Below are 21,829 nucleotides of genomic sequence, written 5' to 3' on the forward strand. Positions count from 1 at the left end.
CAGAAGTGAAATTCAGAGTCACTGGACTACTATGGGTCACAGGGCTTACTATCTGTAATCACTGACAGGAATTGCTAAAGACACTAGCTCTCGTTTCTGTGGATTCTGCTTCTATGCAGTATGATGACATATTTTAGCAACTGCTATAGGGCTGTCAAATGAATAACTGTTGACTTTAGGGGAAAACTGCGAAATATATATTCAATCGATTAGTAAGTATGGCTACCCGCTAAACCAACAATCTGAAGATCAAAAAGGTGTGATATCACACTTTGATGGTACGTACAACAAGCAGTAATTATAATATCAAAATACATAATTATAATTTTATTTATTTTTCACCACAAAAAATAAGTAACAGCGTCTATAGGGAGGGAGAAGAGGAATGTGACACAGTGTGAAACGGTGTCCTTGCCAATATGAGCGTTGCTGCGGATGTTGTGTTTACCGGATGACTCAGCGCTGGTGCCTGGGAACAATTGGAGCCTCGAGTCCCAATGACGTGTCGGGGATAATGAGAGCAGGAACTTCTCTAAACTGCTGTTTTGTCAATCAGCCTTGAGCCCGGCGGTGGAATAATAAGCAGGGGGCCTTTCTGCTCTTCGTCAGGCTGAAAAGGAGTATTTACCCAGATCACCACAGAACCTATGCTGGCTCTGGAAATAAATAAACATGCACTCAGGCAAAACAAACTGAATGGTTCTTGGAGATTGTGGTACAGTTACAGGGAGTGCCTATTGACAGTGCCCTCAACGGACTGCCTCCACACTCCCACTTAACAGGGAAAATTGGTTCATAATGCTGCTACTGTGACAGCAACAGATGGAGAATTGAGGGCTGTCATGACATTTTGAAAGGGCTGTCTAGACCAGCCGTCCACCATAGAGTTTCTCTGATTTCCCATACCGTCGAGGGAAAACCAGTATACTTGTCATCACATCACAGCTATTACCTTACTGGCTTGAATAGACATCAGTTCTTTAAAGCAAAATCGATGAACAATTGTGTCTTCTGTACTCAGTGGATCTGAGTAAAGAATAATACAATTTGAGCGCATCTGACATCAAGTATGCCAATTAAAACCAAACAAGTGTAACATAATAGCCAAGACAAATGGGATGTTTGTTTCTGTGGAAAAGGTGTCACAAATTGACAAAAGACACGCACATCCTGTCCTGCTGGGATGGGTGCTGGATCAAAAACTCAACATGAAATAATAAAATCTGCACACCAGAAAGCCACCAGGTTTTTTCTTTAATGGCGGTTACGTTTTGAGCCGGGGGGCTCTTCCTCAGACCCCCCCGCCCCTCATTTCAGCTGGTCTTTAAGTCTGCTTCCCGTGCACCTGCCCCAGTCCATGTTGTGAGATGTAACCTACCCAGTTTGGGGAAGACGATGAGGTACTCTGCATTGCACTGTGGGCAGGCCACTCGTGCCGTACTGTTGCCACGCTGCTTCTCGTCCACCCAGCGCTGTAGGCACGTCTGGTGGACCCACTTGGTGGAGCCACGACAGCGGCAGGGACGTACCCACTCTGCCGTGCGGTCATCCTCGTCTGTGGCAAAGCACACCCAGCAGCTCCTGAACTCACCAAACACAGTAAAATTTGCAGTGTTAATACTTTAACTCTAAGAGTGTACAAAGTGAGTAAAAATGCATTTGTGACACACTTACAAATGGATACAAACACTAAGGATTGTGTGTGCGCTCGCAAACACACAAGGACTGGTTTCAGTTTTGTGTCTGGCTTCTTAACACATTAACTGCCAGAATTATTTTCATATTTTTTTAGCCAGTGCCAGAGTTTTTCATTGGAAAAAAAAAAGTACTCAGGAGCCGAAATACAGCATTTTTAAGTTTTAAGTTAACAAGGAAGTGGATAGGAGTCTAGATCTTCAACTAATCATATCTCCTTGGTCTTTGGGTGAAATTGGAAAAAAAAAAACACTAAAAAAAAAAACGTAGATCTACGCGATTGGCACGTGGCGGCTTTAAAGCGGTTCGCGTAGATCTACGTGATTGGCAGTCAATGAATCCACGTTATTACTATATCTTTGATTTGTTAGGGTCTATCAAAAGCCTCATTCACACATGCACTGTAACATGGAACTTTCCCAGACTTTAAACGGTGGGGCTGTATGCATGAATGTCCGACTCAGTAGCTGACAGCTCCCTTGAGTTAAGTCTGTGTAATATCCGATTGAGCCCGAAACAGCTCAATGTGTGAATGGACGCGGTCATAGTCCGATGAATTTACATTGAGCGAGTGGCCGTGTTGATGACGCTATTGTCGAGGAGCCTCCCCTACTCCCGAGGTGAGTGACATTGATAAGTGATTGATGTCCACAGTGTTTGGAGAGAGAGAGAAGATAACTGAAATCCAGTTCATTCATTCAGCTTTTTATTCGTGTCGAGTTGAAAAGTCACTGATATTGCTGATCTAGAAGAACTTCAGTGTACAAAGCAGGATCAATATTTGCTAAGGGTATTACTAGTAGCATCCAAAAAGGCCTTAACTAAAAAATGGCTTACGAACGTTATACCAACTATAAATGAGTGGATTGATTTAATCTATAGTATATTTATTATGGAGAGAATTACATTTAGCTTTAGAGGTCAAACTGAAGTCTTCATGGACAACTGGTTTAAATGGCTTACTCATGTCTCTACCTTATGACCAGATTTTATTTGAATTCAGTTATTTTAATTGAATTTCCTTTATTTTCTTTGATTGGCCATATTGAATGAGGTGTATGTTGAATCTGTCCCATTAATGGACTTCTTGTTCACCGGTTTTTAAGATGTGACCAAGTGTATGGGTTATACGTATGCATAATAGTCAATGACCAAGTAGAGACAGTTTCCTCCCCTTATATGTTTGTATTTGTATGTTTGTTTTCATGTTCTGAAAAATTCAATACAAAAATAAATGGGAAAAAAAAAGAAAAGTCACTGATAAAATAAATGGCTCATAAGTGAAAACATAAGTGAAACAAACAAACGACTCTTTCCTACTGCTGTCAGAGTGGAGCCGTGCATAGATGAGTAGGAACTCAGAAACTCCGTGCATAGGAGAACCAAATCCCCCCCATTAACTTCAATACGAGGCGGAGGCAGTCACGTCACTTTCTCTCGACGCTCTCCCCATCACGGTGAAATAACACGGATTATTAACACGGAAGTCCGTAAATACAAAACATAACAATTTCAAAAAGACAAAAAAATTAAATAGGGCTGCGTTCGCTTCCAGCGTTCGCGCGTCTTAGCTATTTTCTCCAGCTCCTTATGGTGCATGAACCCCCCACCACTATTGTGTGGGGTGGGTCTATGATGGACCCACCACGCACAATAGTGGTGGTCCCCAGGTTGCTCTTACTCAGGATGGTGGTCCCTGGGTCAAAATCAGTTGAAAACCCCTGGTTTAGATGAAAAGTAGGTTGTAGCTAATTGTCTACATTAGGCCTACTATGGTAGGAAAGATGTGTCCTTTGTGTTTTGCATGGGTGCAACAATGGGAGACCGCTTGCCGAGCAATTCAATTCATCTGTCATGTTCTGTGGAAGAAAATAAATTAAAAAAAGATTGCGTTTGATCCTCCTTGCATCTCCCTCATGCTGTTTTATTTAAGCTGGAGTAGAGTAGTAAGTCTACTACCCAGACACCACCCCTCACCTTATCAAACAGATTATTTACCTTCACGTATGAATGCATCTGAAATGGACATTCTCCTGTTGCATGCTACATTTGTGAAAGGATAACACCGATAACACCAACCGTCATGTGTGAAACCCATTAAAATCTCAGTACTTTATATTAATTTGGAGAAGGAGAACATTAGCTTTCCACAGTGAACCAACACCTGAATACTTGAAAATGAAGCGTTATCAGGAAAGGAAAACAACAACAACAAAAGGGGACTGGTGAGATTAGAGAGAGCGCCTCTGCTTTTCTAAATGCAGAGTGAAGTGATAAATACCCTAAGCTCTGGTGCTGGCAGACAGGAGAGAAAGCCTCTCCTTGGACCAGAGACAGACAGACTAGGTAGGGGTTTACAAAGAACACAGCCTTCCACACAACATGACCATAGTTTCAAATAGGGTTTAGGAGGAAATGAAGTATACATACTTAAATCTCCCTTAAATCTTAAAGAAGATGGAACATCTGTATTGTCTATAGCAATTGGGGGAGAAGAGAAGAGAAGAGAAGAGAAGAGAAGAGAAGAGAAGAGAAGAGAAGAGAAGAGAAGAGAAGAGAAGAGAAGAGAAGAGAAGAGAAGAGAAGAGATCTTACTTGTCCCCCTAGGGGTAAACAGCAGGCAGTCATCAAAACAAAGTCAGCTTTTCAAAAACACAAGTTAAAGGCCTAGGCTTAGACCTGACTTAGGTGGAGTACTTTCTTAAGAGGAAAGCATTGGATAGACCAATTTGTAATATTTGATGGAATGATAATAGTGGTGGTAATGATCAAAGTCATTTGAATAACTGTTCACTGAATGGCCTAGATGGAACACATGCAGCAGAACTGTAGGCCAATGACTCTGCATAAAAATTATTTAACAATCTGTCTAGATCAATATGAAAACTCTATAGGCAAACAAGCAGTAATGCTGAATGCTTTGTCGAGCACATCTGAGAGCGCCGCAGGAACTGCTCGACACAAACAGACAAGCTCAAACAAACAGTCCAGTGGCCATCTGGATAGCAAGCAAAGAATGTCTAAGAGCTTTTACTGCAGGTCACATGCAGTCAAATAATGGTAGATATATCAGCCAGACCGATACATTGATCTGACTGGCTCTATATTCATCAGCCTAGTGACTGATTAAACAAAGCGAATGTAGGTCAACCTGTCAGTATATTGACTCATTTTGTTCAACTCTTTTTTGGCTAGTCTCTCACTATACTGCTTAGGACTTGAGAGCTATGTTTGCCTGACATTGCCTTAAGTTATTATAAATGACATTGCAGTTTCTCCAACTGAAAATTCAACAGTTCACCTCTGTGCCTTGAGGGAGTGATAGTGTAATAGTGTCAGACCACTGCTAGACTATGCAGTGGATGTAGAGAGTCTACCTCATCAGACCGATGGGACAAAGTCTCTGAACTGATGTGTTATCCTGGAACAAAGCCAAGACATATTTTAATATCTCCCTCCCTGCTGAATGAAAGCTTGCTTGCTCACTCATACACAAATAAAAAGAGAAGGTATGCTATAGAGGTGCTAAATTTTTTCTGTCTAAAAAGTCTGTCTTGCCAATAGCACTTTTTGGCCATACTTGACAGCATACAAACTGTAAAATGTATTGAATGAAAAATGTCAAATGTTATCGCATGTTCAATTGTTCATAATAAAACATTAACTATTGAAGACCCATTTTACACATCCCATGGTGTGGTTTAAAGTGATATTTCACTTTCAAACATGTTTGGGGTCATTTTAACGTCTACGTCAGGCGTGTGAGGACCCCAGACAGTTGCTTGATTCAGTATTTAGATAGTATTTATGATATTAATTTTATCAGACACGCCCCCTTCCTATACAAACACATTGTAACTTCAAACTCCATTTGAATTAGATTCATCGAAAACAGCCGTTCTTGGTTCTGGTGACTCATACTGCCCTCCTAATACGTGAGGGGCCGTGTTTTTTCAATATTTCTTTTGGGAAATTGAAAAAAAAAAATACAATAAAAGAAAAAAGAATTATAATAATAATAAGATAATCGAAAAAGCCCCCTCTGTATTAGGAGGGTTTGAAAGTGAAATATCCCTTTAGTCCTCTGGAAAAAAATCATCTCTGTTCAATAAATGTAAAAAAAAGTTCATAAGAGTTTCTATCTTTGCTCTATCTTTAACCTTTAGCATTCCAGGACCTATTATTTATGCCAATGTGCCACACCTGTAGAATCTAGCCCTCATTAAAGGAGTAGTTCACCCAAACAATTACTTATTTTCTAGCAATTACACACCCCAGGAAGCCTTGAATTCATGGAGATCTTTTGTTTTTGTCGCATTCCTAAGCCAATAATTTGATGACCGGGTCATCGGTCAGTTGAAGACTATTGAGTCTCCTACCGGTTAGCTGTGAAGTAATATTGTATTATATATTTGATTGACTTTATACCACTTAAACGGTGCAGCTCAGTCATAAAAGACCAATTTAAATCGTTGGCAGGTTGATCAGAGCACCTCTATCCCTACCCTAAAGTTAAGCGCATCCCCTTCACAAACACACAGCGACAAATGAAAACCAATTCCTCCATGTCCATCCCAACATCTTGGGAGGATATTAGATATCCCTAGTACCCTGACCTACCTGCAGTATGTCTCCGACTGTGACATTATATTACTGTTCCATAATTAATAGCCAGCACGGGATTGGCTGGACAGATCACCACCCATGTCTCACTGTACGTGGCGGAGCTCAATACTCTGGAACCAGCGATATTTCTAATGAAAGCTGCTACATGCCGATAACTAAAAAATATATTCATAGGTTAAGTCCTGAATAATTGATAAAAGGCAGAAGCTGAGGGGCTATATTGATGACTAAGACTCTCGCTCAATGTCTTGGGACTTTCGTTGCTTAAAGGGACACCTTGACATTTTAGTAGGTTATTTTCATTTTGCTTCTAAGATTGTCGCTAGCTGTGCCCTATTGGTTTAAATTAGACTAATGTTTAATTTATACTCAGATCTACACGCTCACAACACGCTGTGACAACACATTGTGAGCTTGTAGATCAGTAATTTTCGGCGAACGACAGTCGGTGTGAATGTGACAAGGTCTGTTAAGTGAAAATCCCCATCTAAAATCTAAAATGTCAAGATATCACGCTTTAAGCTCTATTCTCATTCAGAATGATATGCCTTACCACTGGCCTGTTGCTAGGTGATCTGTTATTTCTGGGACTACTGCTTTCACATCACTTTGAGCCTGGCTATCCACGTGTGACATTTACATTCTTATTTTCATAATTACACTGAACCTTGAACAGTTGGCATTTCAATAGCTGAATGAAGCAATGATTAATCTACACACCTCCCCTAAACCCCTTGGCATAAACTCAATAAAGCCAGGCATGATAGTGGCAGAGGTTGGGGGGTTCTCCCACACTGCAATTATGTGTATTTTGGATATTGGTTACAATTTCATTATTTGATGTTCATGTTGATAAACCTGAAAAAATAATCCTGTCAAGATTATAGGCAATATCATCTAGGAAACCGCGCATACACACACTCACACACTGACCTCACTTTAGTACCGGTCTGCCTCATTAAGAAAGATCACTTCCATCACAGCTTTTGTGAGGACATTAACCCACATTTAACCTTGTGTCAGTGTGTCTATCCAGGATTCGCCAATCAAAAGTATGCTACAGGTTAGTTTAAGACTTGGTCCAGACTCCAGTCAAGGCTCTGATGTATCAATAGAGCTGTACACCCTATGTCTAAGAATGAGAAATGTTTTGGAATGTGTTTATTGTACCAAAAAAAAAGCTTATCCGCAGCCAACAGTTCAATTTCCTGCCTTTAAACAAACAATAGCTATGCTCTGAATGGAGGAACACTGCAGGCCTTTTTCTTCTAGTTTACATTGGTAAACTAGAAGAATTGGCCATATCAACTTTCCAAATCCACTTTCACTCATTTTCTTGATGTCCTGGGTCCTCCTACTATCATCAACCACAGCAGAATATGTGAGCAGGATTGAGAAGAGCAAGACAAGTCCCTCATAATATAACATGCATAATTCATCCTGCACGCTTCCACATCTAAATAATGGATGTCAAATCTCTGGCCTTCTGTCTAGGTGTGCTCCATCACTGGCACTACTGCAGGGGAGTCGACAGGACCCTCCAGGAAGGGGTGCAGACATTTGGCTTGGATTGTTTGCTCAGGTTGCCCTGCCCAGCCTGCGGTGGCTGATTTTCCAATCCTCCTCTGGCACTGAATAAAACATGACGATGCAGGAGAGGAGCCTAGGGGTCGAAGTGCTCAGGTGACACGGCCAGTGTAGGGCCTCAGGGCAGACCTACGTGGTGAACTCGAGTCTTTATATGGAAACTTAAACCCCCCTTTTCTCCCATCTACTGCCCTCGCACCAACCGCATCCTCCCGCTACTACGTGCTGTTTTCTCTCCTTATCTCATCTTGTGTGAACCCTGTTCTGTTTGCGATGATGCTTGACACAATATACATGTACTTCCATTACCACGGATAATGGTTAGGCTACATCAGGTACTATGGGGAAGGTTAAGTTGAACAACCTCTCAGGGTCAGAAACTTTAAAGCAAAATGATAAATTTGCAATTATTTTACACCCGAGAACATTTCTTCTGTTATAGTGTACCAGAGCACATCTAATACCAAGCAAGTCTGTAATATACACAGCCTTGTCGAGGGGCTGATGGTATTGACCGAGCTGAGACAAGAGGTACCAGAGAGACAGACGCAGAGGAGTGAAATGGAAGGCCGAGGTGCTGATTGGAACTAAAAGTGGACAGAGTCTCAGCGGGAGCACGGCAGTGGAGAACAAAAACAAGGGGGTGCTCCGGTAGATTCACTGGCTCCTGTTGCAGTAACCCAGCCCTGTTGCTTGACAGGGCCCAATACAACGGAATCGAAACGCTATCCTCCATGCGAAACCTTAATCTCTTCTCCAGCTCTACCACGTCGCCTTGGCCATGCTAAACAGAACACTCAAACTGATAAGGCTGGAGCCGCATGCTACAAAACGGTGTCCACACGATTCACAGAATCCGTGATGGTGTGTCACCCAAAATAAGATCTAGGCCTGGCCTACACATTCAAAACAAGAACAAATATTTATCAAAGTGGCAGTAACTGGAAAAACTGTGGGGAATTCATGTTTCCAACATTTTGATAGATTTCACCAATCATTACAAACTCAGTTATCAGGCGCAATCAACAATCTGGTCTACTATGCACATGATCTACAAATAAGTTATGGTGTCTTCTTGCGGTCGGGCTCTAATAACCATACCCCGTTTGACGGTAATTTTCACTATATTTTTGGCAAGAAGAAAACATGTTTCTGCAACAAAGTGACATCTGTGTAAGTTAAATCGCTTTTGACTTAGATAGATCGGACGCTGCAGTCATGATTTTTGGCATTCTTTGTAAAATAGGCCTTCCCACAAACTTTGGAAGGCGGAAGCGAAATGCAATATGAAAAATCTATATCAATCTGAATCAAAATGCTAGAAGGTGCTGCTATAAAATCCAGGTTTCTACTGAAATTACTTGAACATGAGGTTAACTGCCGGCCACTGGAGCTAGCAACGACTTCTTTACATACAGTATACAGCCTTGTTTCCACAATGAGTTCTAATTCACCCAATGCTAAAGCGACTTCACTTTGAAACTCCAAGGGCAGCAAAATATGTCGTACATTATTTTTTATTAACTTTTCTGCCCTGAAAGGCTTAAAGGTATTTTTGGGACTTTTTCTCAGCCTTTATTTAAAAGGTGTACAATGTGTGGTCCGTCTGCGCGGGAACCGAACTGGGGACTCGCTTTCAGGCATTAGAGCCCATGTGGTATGTGCCCTAACCATTAAGCTATTGGGTCACCCCAAGCCCTGCACCAAAGCAGTGAGGAAACATAAGAGTATCCAAATCACAAGAGGCCCATAACATTTGGGGAAGCCGTAGCTTAGTGTGTAGAGAGGCCTACTGGTAATAAGAAGGCCACCGGTTCGCCTCCCGGCCTCGGCCTATGTGTCAAAGTGTCCCTGAGAAAACACATAACCCCTAACTGCTCCCCCCCCAGAGTGCTCATCATAGTAGCCATCAGCTGGGTGAATCCCCATGGGATTATAAGGTATCTAAAATCCCCCCACAATGTGGGCCACCAAGTCCGCTTCAATTCTGCTCTAGCAGCACGTTTGACCTCAGAGGAAAAGTGCACAAATTACATCATGATGAGATACATGGGGGCTCAAACAGAATGGCCAGTAACTGTGTGATTGGCATTGTGTATAAAGATGAGTGTGACAGCATAGCTACTTTCTAATCGTCTCACAAGTCAGAGCTCCCGTTCTTTAAGAAGGGCCTAAGCCACTCCACAAAGGCTCCTTTCACTCAGCAGCGGTCACGTGACTGTGGGAAAACTGGAGGTTCCCAAGCACAAAAGCACAAGCACCGGATCCTGGCCCACAAATGTCTTAAAAGGAAGGTTTTCCATGTCTGGCTCACGCTGCTCAACCCCAGCCTGGTCCAGCCTGACTCAACTCAGTAATCAGAACCACCCAAACCCAGCGGTCTCGCCCACTACGGCGGTATCATCGACCTAAACTCCATGACAACGAAGCCAAACAAAACATTTGCATGAAAGCTTTATTAGCAAAACGATGTCAATTCTTAGTCAGAGCATTCCCCTGTGCTTATTATTAGCTAATGCCCTTAGAATAATCAAAACATACTGAGGCTTCTTCAAAAGATCTTGTGTGTCTTAAACAGCATATTAGGCTCTGTGGCCCTCGCCTCGAGTATTATTAACACCTGTATGGAAAAAGTGAAAAGCAGGCAGGGACTTGTCAGTTTCCTCTCTGATTGGCCAGGCTTACGGTGGCGGCTGGCTCTCACAGCGTAGGCTATATTTGACTGTTTGGCAGGTGGTGGGTGAGGTCCCATTCATCCAAAACAACCCTTCCATTTCCACTGTCAAAAGTCACAGGAGTTGCCTGAAAATGTTAAATCAACACATTATGAATAGTAAAATGGAGACAAATACATGTACATATACCTAGGTTATGTATGCTTTCGAGTTCCACGTACATTAGCATTACACGTAAGTTTAATTACATTTCAGAATTATTCATATAAAAAAATCCAGCTAAGAAAATATACGTATGGTGGTCATATAATTATCAACAGGTCACTTTGAGACTTATATATTAGCATCCGTAATATCTCCATGGATATCCATCCATGTCTAAATATATCCTAGGTTAAAGATAATCTGGCAATCAAACACAGATGGGAGGAGAGTAAAACAAGGAGCTGGTGCAAGAGCCAATGAAATAGTCTGTCAGGATTCAAATGTGTCTCCCTCCTCCATTTCTTAAACACTGCATTGCAGGGGGGAGTTAGCTAGCTGCTCATGGCAGGCCCAGATAAGAGCTTGTGGAGCCTTATGTTTGTCATTGATAGTCTGGTTATGCAGCCCTCTAGAACCGGGGGGAACATGACACACATCTTGCTGCTATCTGCTCTTCAAACACTGTCAGGGTTATTGCCACTGCTCTGAGACCTGCCACATGACACTGGTGCACAGCTATAGCACGTTTCATAAAGCATGCAGCCATGCACACCCCTTCTTTCCTTGTTGGTACTCTGCCACTGTGTTGAGAAATCCACTCAAAGTCCAAAGTTCGATATTGACAGAAAGCACAGAGTCAAGTGCTAAGGGTAGGCCCTATTTCTGTTTGCTTGGTATGCATTATCAAATGCCAAAATCTATTTTGGGGGAAATGGCACACTTGTGCAGTTGCACCTAATGCAGCTATTGCATCTGTTCTACCCAACCTAAAGCTGCAGAATTATTGTTAATGCAGGTTTTCCCTGTATATTGCAGTAGCACTCTTGGACAGGAAATGTTTCCCTCCGTCAGTCAGAGAATGGACCGCACTGCACGAAAAATCCAGCAATACTGGTCATCCAACGTTGTTCTTGCGAAGCAGTTTGCTTATGCTTATTTATTAAGATGCTTATATTTATTATAAGACTACCCTGGGCCATGCAGGTCAGCCATTGTGCAATACTCCCGTTTTCTGACGTACTCGTACCCGTTGTCAGTTCCACGCGCATGGCATTTTGCTTCACGGCCGCTGCTTTCGATCGCTCCCTTCACCATGACCACAGCTCTCGTACTTCCTGTTCCATTGCACACGCTGCCACTTAAATTGGCGACTAGGCACAAAGGAAGCGAAGCTCAGCCATGGCTTACACGAAGCTTCACCAATCTATGAAGCCGACGGGGCCAGGTTGGCCAATCAGGGAAGCCGATATACACACACCCCAAACACACGGCAATTCTGTGCGTCCTCTGCAGTATCGTATCGGTGCGTCCTCCACACACCCACGGTCAGACAGATATTTGTGTTTTTTCGGTTCTCGGGAACTGTTCGTCCGATCAAATTGCCACTCGGCACTGTACAGAGCACACCGCCGGTCATGTGGGACACACACGCCATTTGAGGCCATTTGGTTGGGCGGCACCCGTGCTGCGGGACACACAGACACATATTTTGTGAATTAATAGATATAAAAGATAATAGATTATGAAGATCACTGGTGTCATTTTGACAGCAGGCTTTCTACAGGTACTTTGCTTTCCACAGGTGCTGCACTGCCTTATAAAAAGGTTGCTACTTTTTATATCAAAGTTTTAAACTAGTAGCTGTGCATGTGAAAGCAATGAAGATTGGGCAACTACCTGGCATACATATTTAATGTGTAAAATATATTAATCGTACAAACAAGCCATGGGAGGTGAGATTCTAGTGTCCACATTTCTCCTGCCTGTGTCTGTGTGCTTTGATACTGTGTGCAGCTGGCCACTGATCACTGCAGTACCCTGGGTCTCGCTGGCCGTGGACTAGAAACACATCACTCAACACCACTTCAACTTGCAACCAGTGTTGGGCCCGTTAAAGAAAAGTAATACATTATACATTACTCCTTTCAAGAAAAATTATTACTTTACTTATTACTCCCTGCTAACAGTGACTAGTTACGCTGCTTGTTCCTTTTTCGTTACAACCCCCTTTTTTCTGCACACACTGTCAAATCTTGTTGGAAGTTGGAAAAGGTCCATTTGGTTACATTTATACATGCATCAGAGATAATTAACACTAGTAGGGATTTTAGTGTATTCAACAATATGACGCCTGGGTAAAAAATAAAATCATTTGCAAGCTACCTAGACAAGGAATAGGCAACACTTTCATTAAAGGTTCTATGACATTCATTTTCACTTTTTTTTTTTTAATGTTTTTTTGGGGGTTTTATGACCTCAATTACACCCAAAAAATCTGAACTTTGAACATTCTGTGGATTTTCTGTGGTCTGGGGTTTTCTGAATAATTAGGCTGAAAAGTAATCTGAGCTTGGCCCTTCGGCAGTGAAGTCACAGGCCATTAATCCCGCCCACTCTCCTCCTCGCCCCTCCCCTCCCCTATCCTTTCCTTTGGGGGGGTGGGGCGGAGCAGAGGCGATGATTGACAGGCAAAATCCTTCAACAGCGACACCCACAGGCAAAGATTTCTTTTTTCATTGCAGTTGAAAAGGCTTTAGAAATGTGAGAGAAAAACACCTGCCATGGATCAAATGGAGTGGAATTTTTTGTTAAAACTTTTTATACACGTTTGAAGGACCATGACAAAGAATTTTAATGTGTGGTAAAACTGAACGTCATGAAACCTTTAAGGTGAGCTGTAAAAAGAATTTAGATGGACTGTCTACTACATTTGGACTGCTAAATTCTTGTATCAAGTGGTTTTCAGTGAGTGTGACTGATTTACAAAAAGCAGCCGATCTACAAGCTCACGTGTCGCAGCACAATCATGTGTTGTGAGCTTGTAGTAGTATATCAGCTATGTTCGGTGCACGACAAGGCATGCAACCAAGTATAAATCAGGCATATGAAATATGCAGTGGCATGAAAATGGAACAAATCAGGCGGAGGGAGAACACACATATGTTGTTGTGGCTTGTGGGTACAGAGATTGAACAGTCTTGTCATATTTATTCATTTTATGAACATTGTAACTCCTTATTCCTTGGGGAGGGGAGAGTTAGACGAGTCTAACTCACTCCACTGTTGCCTTAAGGCCTTTTGCCCATCATTGCATCGCAGCATAACTCAAGACAAAATCTAAATCATGACAACCCGCAAATCACACTACATGCACTAGGTCTCGACCTGCAATTCCACCAAGGCTCGTGGAAAATGTAACTGATATTATTAACCCTAACCCAGTAATTTGTTATGTTACTCTTTACTGGAAAGTGGAAACCGTATTATTACAGTAGCGTGTTAATTTTACTTAATGCCCAACACTGCTTTCAACAGAAACAGACTTATGTATGCACATAAGAGAATATTAAAGTTGAACTACCAGTTGTAGATTGATAGACAACTAAACATACACAATCATGGGCCGTTTCAGGCAGGTGATCTGAACGACACACCAGCTGCTCTCTGCCCAGACAGCAGCGGAGTTAGGGCAGAGAAATACGGATGGACACGTTGCACGTCATTCACAGCTTGGTTGTGAACAATGTATTACTTTTTGCTGATAAATGGTCATATAGTCATTGAGTCAATCAATATTGATTCATTTCCCATCAATCAGTTTAAATCTTTGAGTTCAAAACGTGCTACTTCCCATACAGTCCGTTTCTTCATCAGGACAGCAGGTACACATGTTGACAGCTGTTTGACAGCTGTTGACATTGTTTACGCCCAATTTATTGCTTTAGTACTTAGCATTGTGGAATAGTGTCAACACAGCTGAATTCAGGTAAACCTGCTGCTTTTGCACATCTTTTTTTTTTGGTAAGATATATTTTTGGGCCTTTTTCTGCCTTTAGTTATAGTTTGTAGTATAGATGGACAAGAAACAGGGGAGAGAGATGGGGAGAGACATGCAGCAAAGACCGTCGGGAACGGGACTCGAACCCGCGGTGTGCTGTCAGGCTACTTATGAGTGTAGGTGCCCGGACTGCAAGGCCAGCGGTCCGGGCCTGCTTTTGCACATCTGATAGGTTTGGGGTATCATGTCGCTTGCTTCCATTGATAATGACTTGTAGGCTGTTACTTTGTCGCCGCTAGTACCGAATAATTCACATTTTTCTAATCTGTGCTCTGGTCAAATGTCATATCATTTTAATAGGTGAAACCGGATATAGGTCCAGTTGGCACCTAAACCTTCTGGGCACCTCGCAAATGCAGCTACCTCAGAACAGTGGGCACCTGGTATTTCTGGGCTCCAAAAATGACTGGGCCCCGGGAACACTGGGCACCTGGTATTTCTGAGCACCAAAGTCGACTGGGCACCGGGAATAGTTTGTGCGTGAAGTACTAAACGCAGGCATGCAAACAGTAAAAAAGGTGACAGCTCATGTTATTACGCATTATTAAAACAGACACTAGTACGAGTGACGCACCAAATAATGCGATTATTATAAGGCTCAATGAACTCTCTTTGATGAAGCAAAGGGAGCACCGTGTCACACAAGGACAAGCTGATCTACAAGCTCACAACTCGTCGCAGCGCAACACGTTGTGAGCTTGTAAATTGGCAGTTTTTCTTAAGCTACATGCCGTACAACCAAAAACAAATCATGTGGCCACGTTCCGTCAAGTGGTTGAGTCTGAAAGAATAGGACTCACTTTGTATATCCTAGTCATTGGAACTGTTTGTGTCATGAGAACATTCACACAATGAGACTGCTGATAAATTTGTTTCTATTAATTCATTGAACATTCCAATAAATCTCTCAACCACTTCAACGGATCTGACTTAGTTGCAACTGTACTTGGTCTGCGTTGTTTCTGCAACACGTTGTGAGCTTGTAGATTGGTTATAAGTAGATCGGCATAACAGTTTATTTGACAGAATAGGGCATTGTAAGAAAGAACAGGTTACAACACAAGGGATATTATACATTAATTGTATGATAGGGATAGGAAAAAACACAATATTGCCAAATGTATCTGAAATGTACACTACTTTAAGGATAGACAGGGGTTGACACTAAGGTCTCAGAGGCACTTGCCCGTCGGGCAAGTACAGGTCATGTTCTACTTGCCCAAAGGTCATGCTCACTTGCCCGAAAAGTAAATGGTCCATTTTAAAATGATAGGTAAACTTTGAATTACCGTTCAATGTAATACTTATTTTTTTACTTTCTGGGGCTGTGCGATAAAAAAATTCATATAATTTGTTATCCCAAATACCTACATAGCTATGAAAATGACTATGGGCTCACACTTGTTATTTTATATTTTTAAGTGTAGCGACAGTGAAAACAGCACATTATAGGTAAACAGTGCTCTTATTTTACATTCCACAGATCAGAAGACAGAGCTCTGGCCATGTTCAGGTGTTTACAAAAATCTCTTGAAAGCCTGAAAGCAAACTCCACCTGCCCGCAAGTTTTATTTACCTGCCAGGGGCAGGTGGGCATCCCTTAGAGTCAATGCCTGATAGAAAAAAGAAATTCCAAAATAAATCCACCTCAGGTACCCGGTGTTCTTCCCAAAAGGTGCCCAGTGTTCCGGATTACTCAGCCCCTCCGGTGCCCACTGTTCTCACCAAAAGGTGCCCTGTGTTCCGGATTACTTGGCCCAGAGGTGCACAGTGTTCAAAGAACAAAAAGGTGCCCATAAATACCAGGTGCCCAATGTCCCGGTTACAGGTGAAACCATATAAATCTACCTTGATAAAAATCTGTAATAGAGTTCATATAGGCAAAACTCAAAACAACAAGGGTCTTAGAATTATCATTTGATTGCCAGGTATATTGTGGTGGGCATTTCATTTAGGCGTTTATGGGTGCCTGGATGGAGTTAACTGTACAGGAGCTGTCCATGCTGTGGAGAAAGTTGAGAATGCTGTAAGAATGTCTGCTGTGAAATCACAGTAACACCTCAATGAAACACAACCACAAACTCCAGCTGTTTGTTTACCCGTCAAAATGAAAAGGGTCTGCTCTATGATCGTACCATACGTTATACAAGATGTGTTCAAAGTCCACTCACACAGAATGTACCCTTTCTTTAAACTAGTTATTAGTTAACAACGAACGTGCCAATTTAGACAAAACAGTCAGTAGGCACAAGTTACAGGACTATGAATATCAACAGGATGAACAGTAACGTTAGGTGACTATTAATATAGACATATCCGTGTTAAAACAAATTAAGAAATACTACTGTTCCTTAATTGTGCGTTACATAAACATTTCCAGCATTCTGTTGTGTCGGATACATATTTGATTGCATTTAACAAATAACAGAATTCCAAGCATCAAAATCCCTCTTGCTGAATTAAATGAAAAGTTTAAAGCACTACATTACAATGTTGCTTATTTTGACCACTACTATGTTATTGTCCCCCACGCAGCTGTCAAGGGTGATTTGTCTAATACAGGGGTCTTCAACATTTTACAGGCCAAGGAGCTGAGAGAGAGATGAAGCAGGGACCCCCACTACATATTGACAGCACTGTCCTCAGTGTTGTGTCAATTCATGTTTTTTGTTTATTTCAGACATTTAACCACTTAAACCCTAAATACTTAGTAAACTTGACCTTTGTCTCTGTACTTGGTTTGCTCTTTTTTCCCTCCACACCAAACTACAAGCTGGTTGTGAGCTTGTAGATCTGCAATTTTCGGCCAATGTTCCCCTCAGAATAGGGATACTAGGGTTCAAGTGGTTAATGTGAAGAAATAACATATCACATACAATTTGGTGGCCCCTCTGTAGTAACTCTGAGGACCCCCTGGGGGCCCCGGACCCCCTGTTGAAGACCCCTAATACCAAACATCATACTGTACGCTAACGTTATAGCTTACAGTAGCATCAAGCTCTGTGGCTAGCTAACGTTAGCTAGTTGGCCTCCAGTCCAACTTCAACTCACCTGTCCAAATTCTGCTGCATTGCCACTGCATCCTCCTGTTCCGCCATAACCGTAGAAAACCCAGTCACCGCTTGAATGGAGCAATTTAAATTGACCAGCTAAAGGTTCAAAGAATAAAATGTGATATTGTCACTTGCTCTAAACTTGGCAGCTAGCTAGCAGAGTTGCTAATGCTAACTTGGGGGACTGAGGCCTTTGTGTTGACACGGAGCGTCAGCTGCAAGCTAGCAGCCACGTAACGACATCTATAAAGAATGTTTCTACACCGTCATGATAACGTAAAAGAGCAATTATCGATGACTTGTGTATTATGTCAAGTAAGGACCTCGTTTACATCCATTAACACTGTCATTAACACAATCGCATCGGTTTGACCGCTTGTTTGACTCCATTGACTGATACGTAACGTTACGTGACGCAAAATTGAGGGGCTACGTGCTGACATCATCACAACAAGAACGTTGTCAGAGGGCGAAGGAGCACGCGTTCGCCCACAGCAACATGGGATATGTAGTTCTATAACTCTATGATGTAGTTGCACTGTTATGTTTCCCTCCCTCATGTGGCCGAAAATATCAAATTAATGTTCCGAAGCGCTCTGACGGGTCTGCCTAGAGGTACTAGGGCTTCTTAAACCATCATGAAGATACACATATGGCTACAGAACACTTCTTATTGCGGTAAGATGTTTTTATTACACTGTCTTTCTTTTTACCAGTAGGCCTAGTCTGTCATCATGAAGATATTCTGGTTGGATGCAAAACTGTACCCTTATGAGTGCAAAGTAAACCCACCTTAATTTCTGTAAAATGTATGCAAGTTAGACATGTTATATTTATTATTGAGTGTCAATTAGCATCTCTCTCTCTCTCTCTCTCTCTCTCTCTCTCTCTCTCTCTCTCTCTCTCTCTCTCTCTCTCTCTCTCTCTCTCTCTCTCTCCAGAATATCTGGTGTGTGTGTGTGTGGAGGGGGTGAGACTGAGTGAGAGAGATAAAGAATTGAATGAGACAAAAAAAGAATTGAACTAGAAAAAGTGCTCCTCGGAGCACAGGTCTCCGCCAGGTCAGGTAGGGTATTGTGGCCTCCTGGTGGCGCTATAATAGGCCAATGTGAAAAGGGTGGCATTTCTTCATCGGCCTTTCACGGCAATCGGTTCATGATTTGAGGCATTTTCTGGCACACATAAAAATGTGTTTAGCAAAAATCGGCCTGCTGGTGGCACTATAAAGGCCAATGTGAAAAGGGTGGTATTTCTTCCTCGGTCTAGTGGGAATGTACGTGCAAAGTTTCACGGCAATCGCACGCTGCGTTCATGATTTGAGGCATTTTGTTCAAAACTAGCCACTCATGCAAACTTTAGATGCATGGCAATCTTAGCCAATCAGGATGGAATATGAAAATTTTGACAGATCCGTCTTGATCACATGACTATAGAGATACTTACTGTGTACCGATTTGCGTGAAATTTCGATAAAATCTGAAGGAGTATCAAAAAATAAGTCAGCCTCCTGGTGATGCTATAAAAGGCAGATGTAAAAATGTTTTTTCCTTGGCCTCTAGGGAGTGGGCATACAAAGTAAAAACGTGGTCTGTGAAAACGCGAATCGGCCTTTTATAGCGCCACCATGAGGCTGATTTGAACATTTTCAAGTGGCATTTCTTCCTTGCCCTAGTGGGAATGTGCTTGCAAATGTCCCGCCAATCGCACGCTGCGTTCATTATTTGAGGCATTTTGTTCAAAACGGAGCACTCTTGCAAACTTTGGAAGACAATCTTAGCCAATCAGGATGGAATATGAAAAATCTGAAATACCTGTTTTGTTTAATGACTATAGAGATTTGACAAAAATCTGTAGGAGTTATATAAAAAAATGTGTTTTGCAAAATTCGACCTTTCGAATTTTGGGGTAGAGGTTCTTCTCTGGCATCCAGGGACGCAGGGAGTGTGTGCGTGCACAGTTTTGCTGTGATTGGCCCAACAGTGTCGGAGATTAGCTGCTCACAGACACATACACACAGACACACTCGCAGACAGATAGGGTGCAAAACATAGTCTCTGCCAAATTCTCACTATTTAACACCAGGACTGACACATTAGGCTATCACGTTTTACGGAATAACATGCCCCAATGATATTAGTATGGTATGGTTGACAACAGTTATAGGTCCTACAACATTATCCAGTTTTCAAGAATAGCCTGTGACGACTACGCACAGGGAGAAACTACAACTCCCACCTGCCTCCACTGCATCATCCATGCGCCGCAGTCAATCAGCTGTTGAGGCAACTGCTGACTACCTCGGCACAAGGGTAGTTTGTCATATCTCACAACCCAGACGAGGCAAACAGAAATAGCTTTATTTACAGAGTCCAAAAAGGTGAACGATAAAGGTAATTTCCATGGCAGAAAAGCGACACTGAGTGTGTGTGTGTGCATGCTGTTTTTTTGTTTGTATGGAGGACATATGGATTAAAGGGATTTCAAGACAAGGCAGCTTTATGAATGTATTCTCTTGATCACCGCGAAGAATAGGCGTTTAGATGGTCAAAATGTGGCAATATCGTTGGAAAAAAGGACGAGTAAATACCTCACTAGGGTTATTAGACATCTTGATGACCTTGGAAAAAAAGGCTGCGCTTCGAAGAGAAAACAATTGCCATTATTATCTTGGAAGTCCACTCGTATATAACCTATCCGTTAGCTGTCATTTAGAACTACAATTTGCCATACGAATGGGTGTTTATTATATGGATTATTTGTAAATTACATATGCTATTGCATGCATGGTGGTAGCCTATAAGGTTTAGGCTGCATGTTAACCGCAGCCAGGTTCCGATAATACAACTAACTTTATACGTGTAGCCTGTTCAATGCGACGGTAGCCATCATTGTTATTATAAGGTTTACTACTTAATATTTTCTATATATATCTATAGCCCACGCAATGAGAAGTGTAGCTTACTGCTTTAGACGACAACGCATGTGTTCATGGGCTCACGATCAAGCATAGCATAATGTGGTATATTTAATGTAGGTTATTATCTACGACTTGAAATTGATGGAGAATATAGCCTGTTCATTCAGTTAAAGTGAAATGACATAAAACGGATGCTATCGATTGATTAGAGATGCGAATTTTAAAGTATAATATAATATTTGCATGGTATAGGTAGATAAGATAAGGCAGGCCAATAGAAATGTGTCTATCATGTAAAGTAAATGACCACACATGCAGGGTGGAGCTTTCAGTTATAGCCTACTGGACTGGTGGTCTTGGATATCGAATTTCTCATATTAAGCACCGTAGGCTACAGTAGCTACACTGCCGTTATGCAGCTTCTATTAGATCAATACCTCTTCTGCAAGTGTGGACTGTGAACGTCTAGTGTGAACAAGCCCCTGCAATTAGAGCTCTTCTCGATATAATAAAGTAGCACCGGCTCACCGACAAGTGCGTCACATGGGCTATGTGAGTGGTTCTCAACCATTTCAGGCCGTGACCCCCCCTCCCCCCTGGGGACCCCCAATTTTGTTTGACTCCGTTCTACAGATAAATAGTGGAAAATAGCCAGGCATTATGAGCTTGTAGATCGGCTATTTTCACAATGTTTGCCTCTTTCTTATATTATTTGACAATTTGGCCAATGTTTTATAGTATAGTTTGTTGATTACTTTTGATGCAGTAATGGTCTTTTTTTTTAATACTTTTTATTTTTGTAGGTATTACAAATGTCTTAAGTTAAAAGTCCTTAAATTGTCACTTCACTGTTATCTGGGGACCACCCCAAAATCCTGTGGGGTCCCGACCCACAGGTTGAGAACCACTGACAGCCTACTACTGCATGTCGTCGCCAAGGCAGAAGTGGGGGCGAATGATACGCCGTAGTGGCTGTCAGTTTGTTGAGGAGGATCTGACACCTTGTGCCTTGTTGTTGCGAGGCGGTGGGTCAAGAAGGAGGTATAGAACCTTGTCGAAGGACAGCTGTGTGTCCTATTTATTGACGTATGCAAATTAATTGAGGGGAGGATCTTGGGCAAAACAGACAGAATCAGTTTCACATTGCTTGTTCTGTCCGGAGTTCCTGTGTGAGGGGAAAACGAGACGTGGCGAATTCTGGTGAATATATCGGTACCGTATGTTTGCTCCGCGT

At 42.1% G+C, this 21,829-nt stretch overlaps 2 protein-coding genes across 7 annotated transcripts in view; one reads left to right on the forward strand and one right to left on the reverse strand.

Moving 5' to 3' along the window:
* marchf5 (membrane-associated ring finger (C3HC4) 5) overlaps positions 1–18,083 on the reverse strand; it is a 38,370-nt gene extending 20,287 nt beyond the window's left edge. For both annotated transcript variants that reach the window (XM_080450084.1, XM_080450083.1), the window contains exons 1-2: positions 17,677–18,083; positions 1,379–1,581 (exon numbers count right to left, since the gene is read on the reverse strand). In XM_080450084.1, coding sequence (XP_080306210.1) covers positions 1,379–1,581; positions 17,677–17,723 — 250 coding nt within the window. In that variant the 5' untranslated portion in view covers positions 17,724–18,083. The remainder of the gene's footprint in view (positions 1–1,378; positions 1,582–17,676) is intronic.
* A 203-nt stretch (positions 18,084–18,286) lies between these two features.
* cpeb3 (cytoplasmic polyadenylation element binding protein 3) overlaps positions 18,287–21,829 on the forward strand; it is a 48,724-nt gene continuing 45,181 nt past the window's right edge. For 3 of the 5 annotated variants that reach the window (XM_080450218.1, XM_080450221.1, XM_080450222.1), the window contains exon 1: positions 18,287–18,356. In XM_080450218.1, coding sequence (XP_080306344.1) covers positions 18,317–18,356 — 40 coding nt within the window. In that variant the 5' untranslated portion in view covers positions 18,287–18,316. The other 2 variants (XM_080450220.1, XM_080450219.1) reach the window with 2 other exon arrangements.

This window comes from Gymnoscopelus braueri, assembly GCF_963280865.1.
Source record: "Gymnoscopelus braueri genome assembly, chromosome: 14".
NCBI lineage: Eukaryota > Metazoa > Chordata > Actinopteri > Myctophiformes > Myctophidae > Gymnoscopelus > Gymnoscopelus braueri.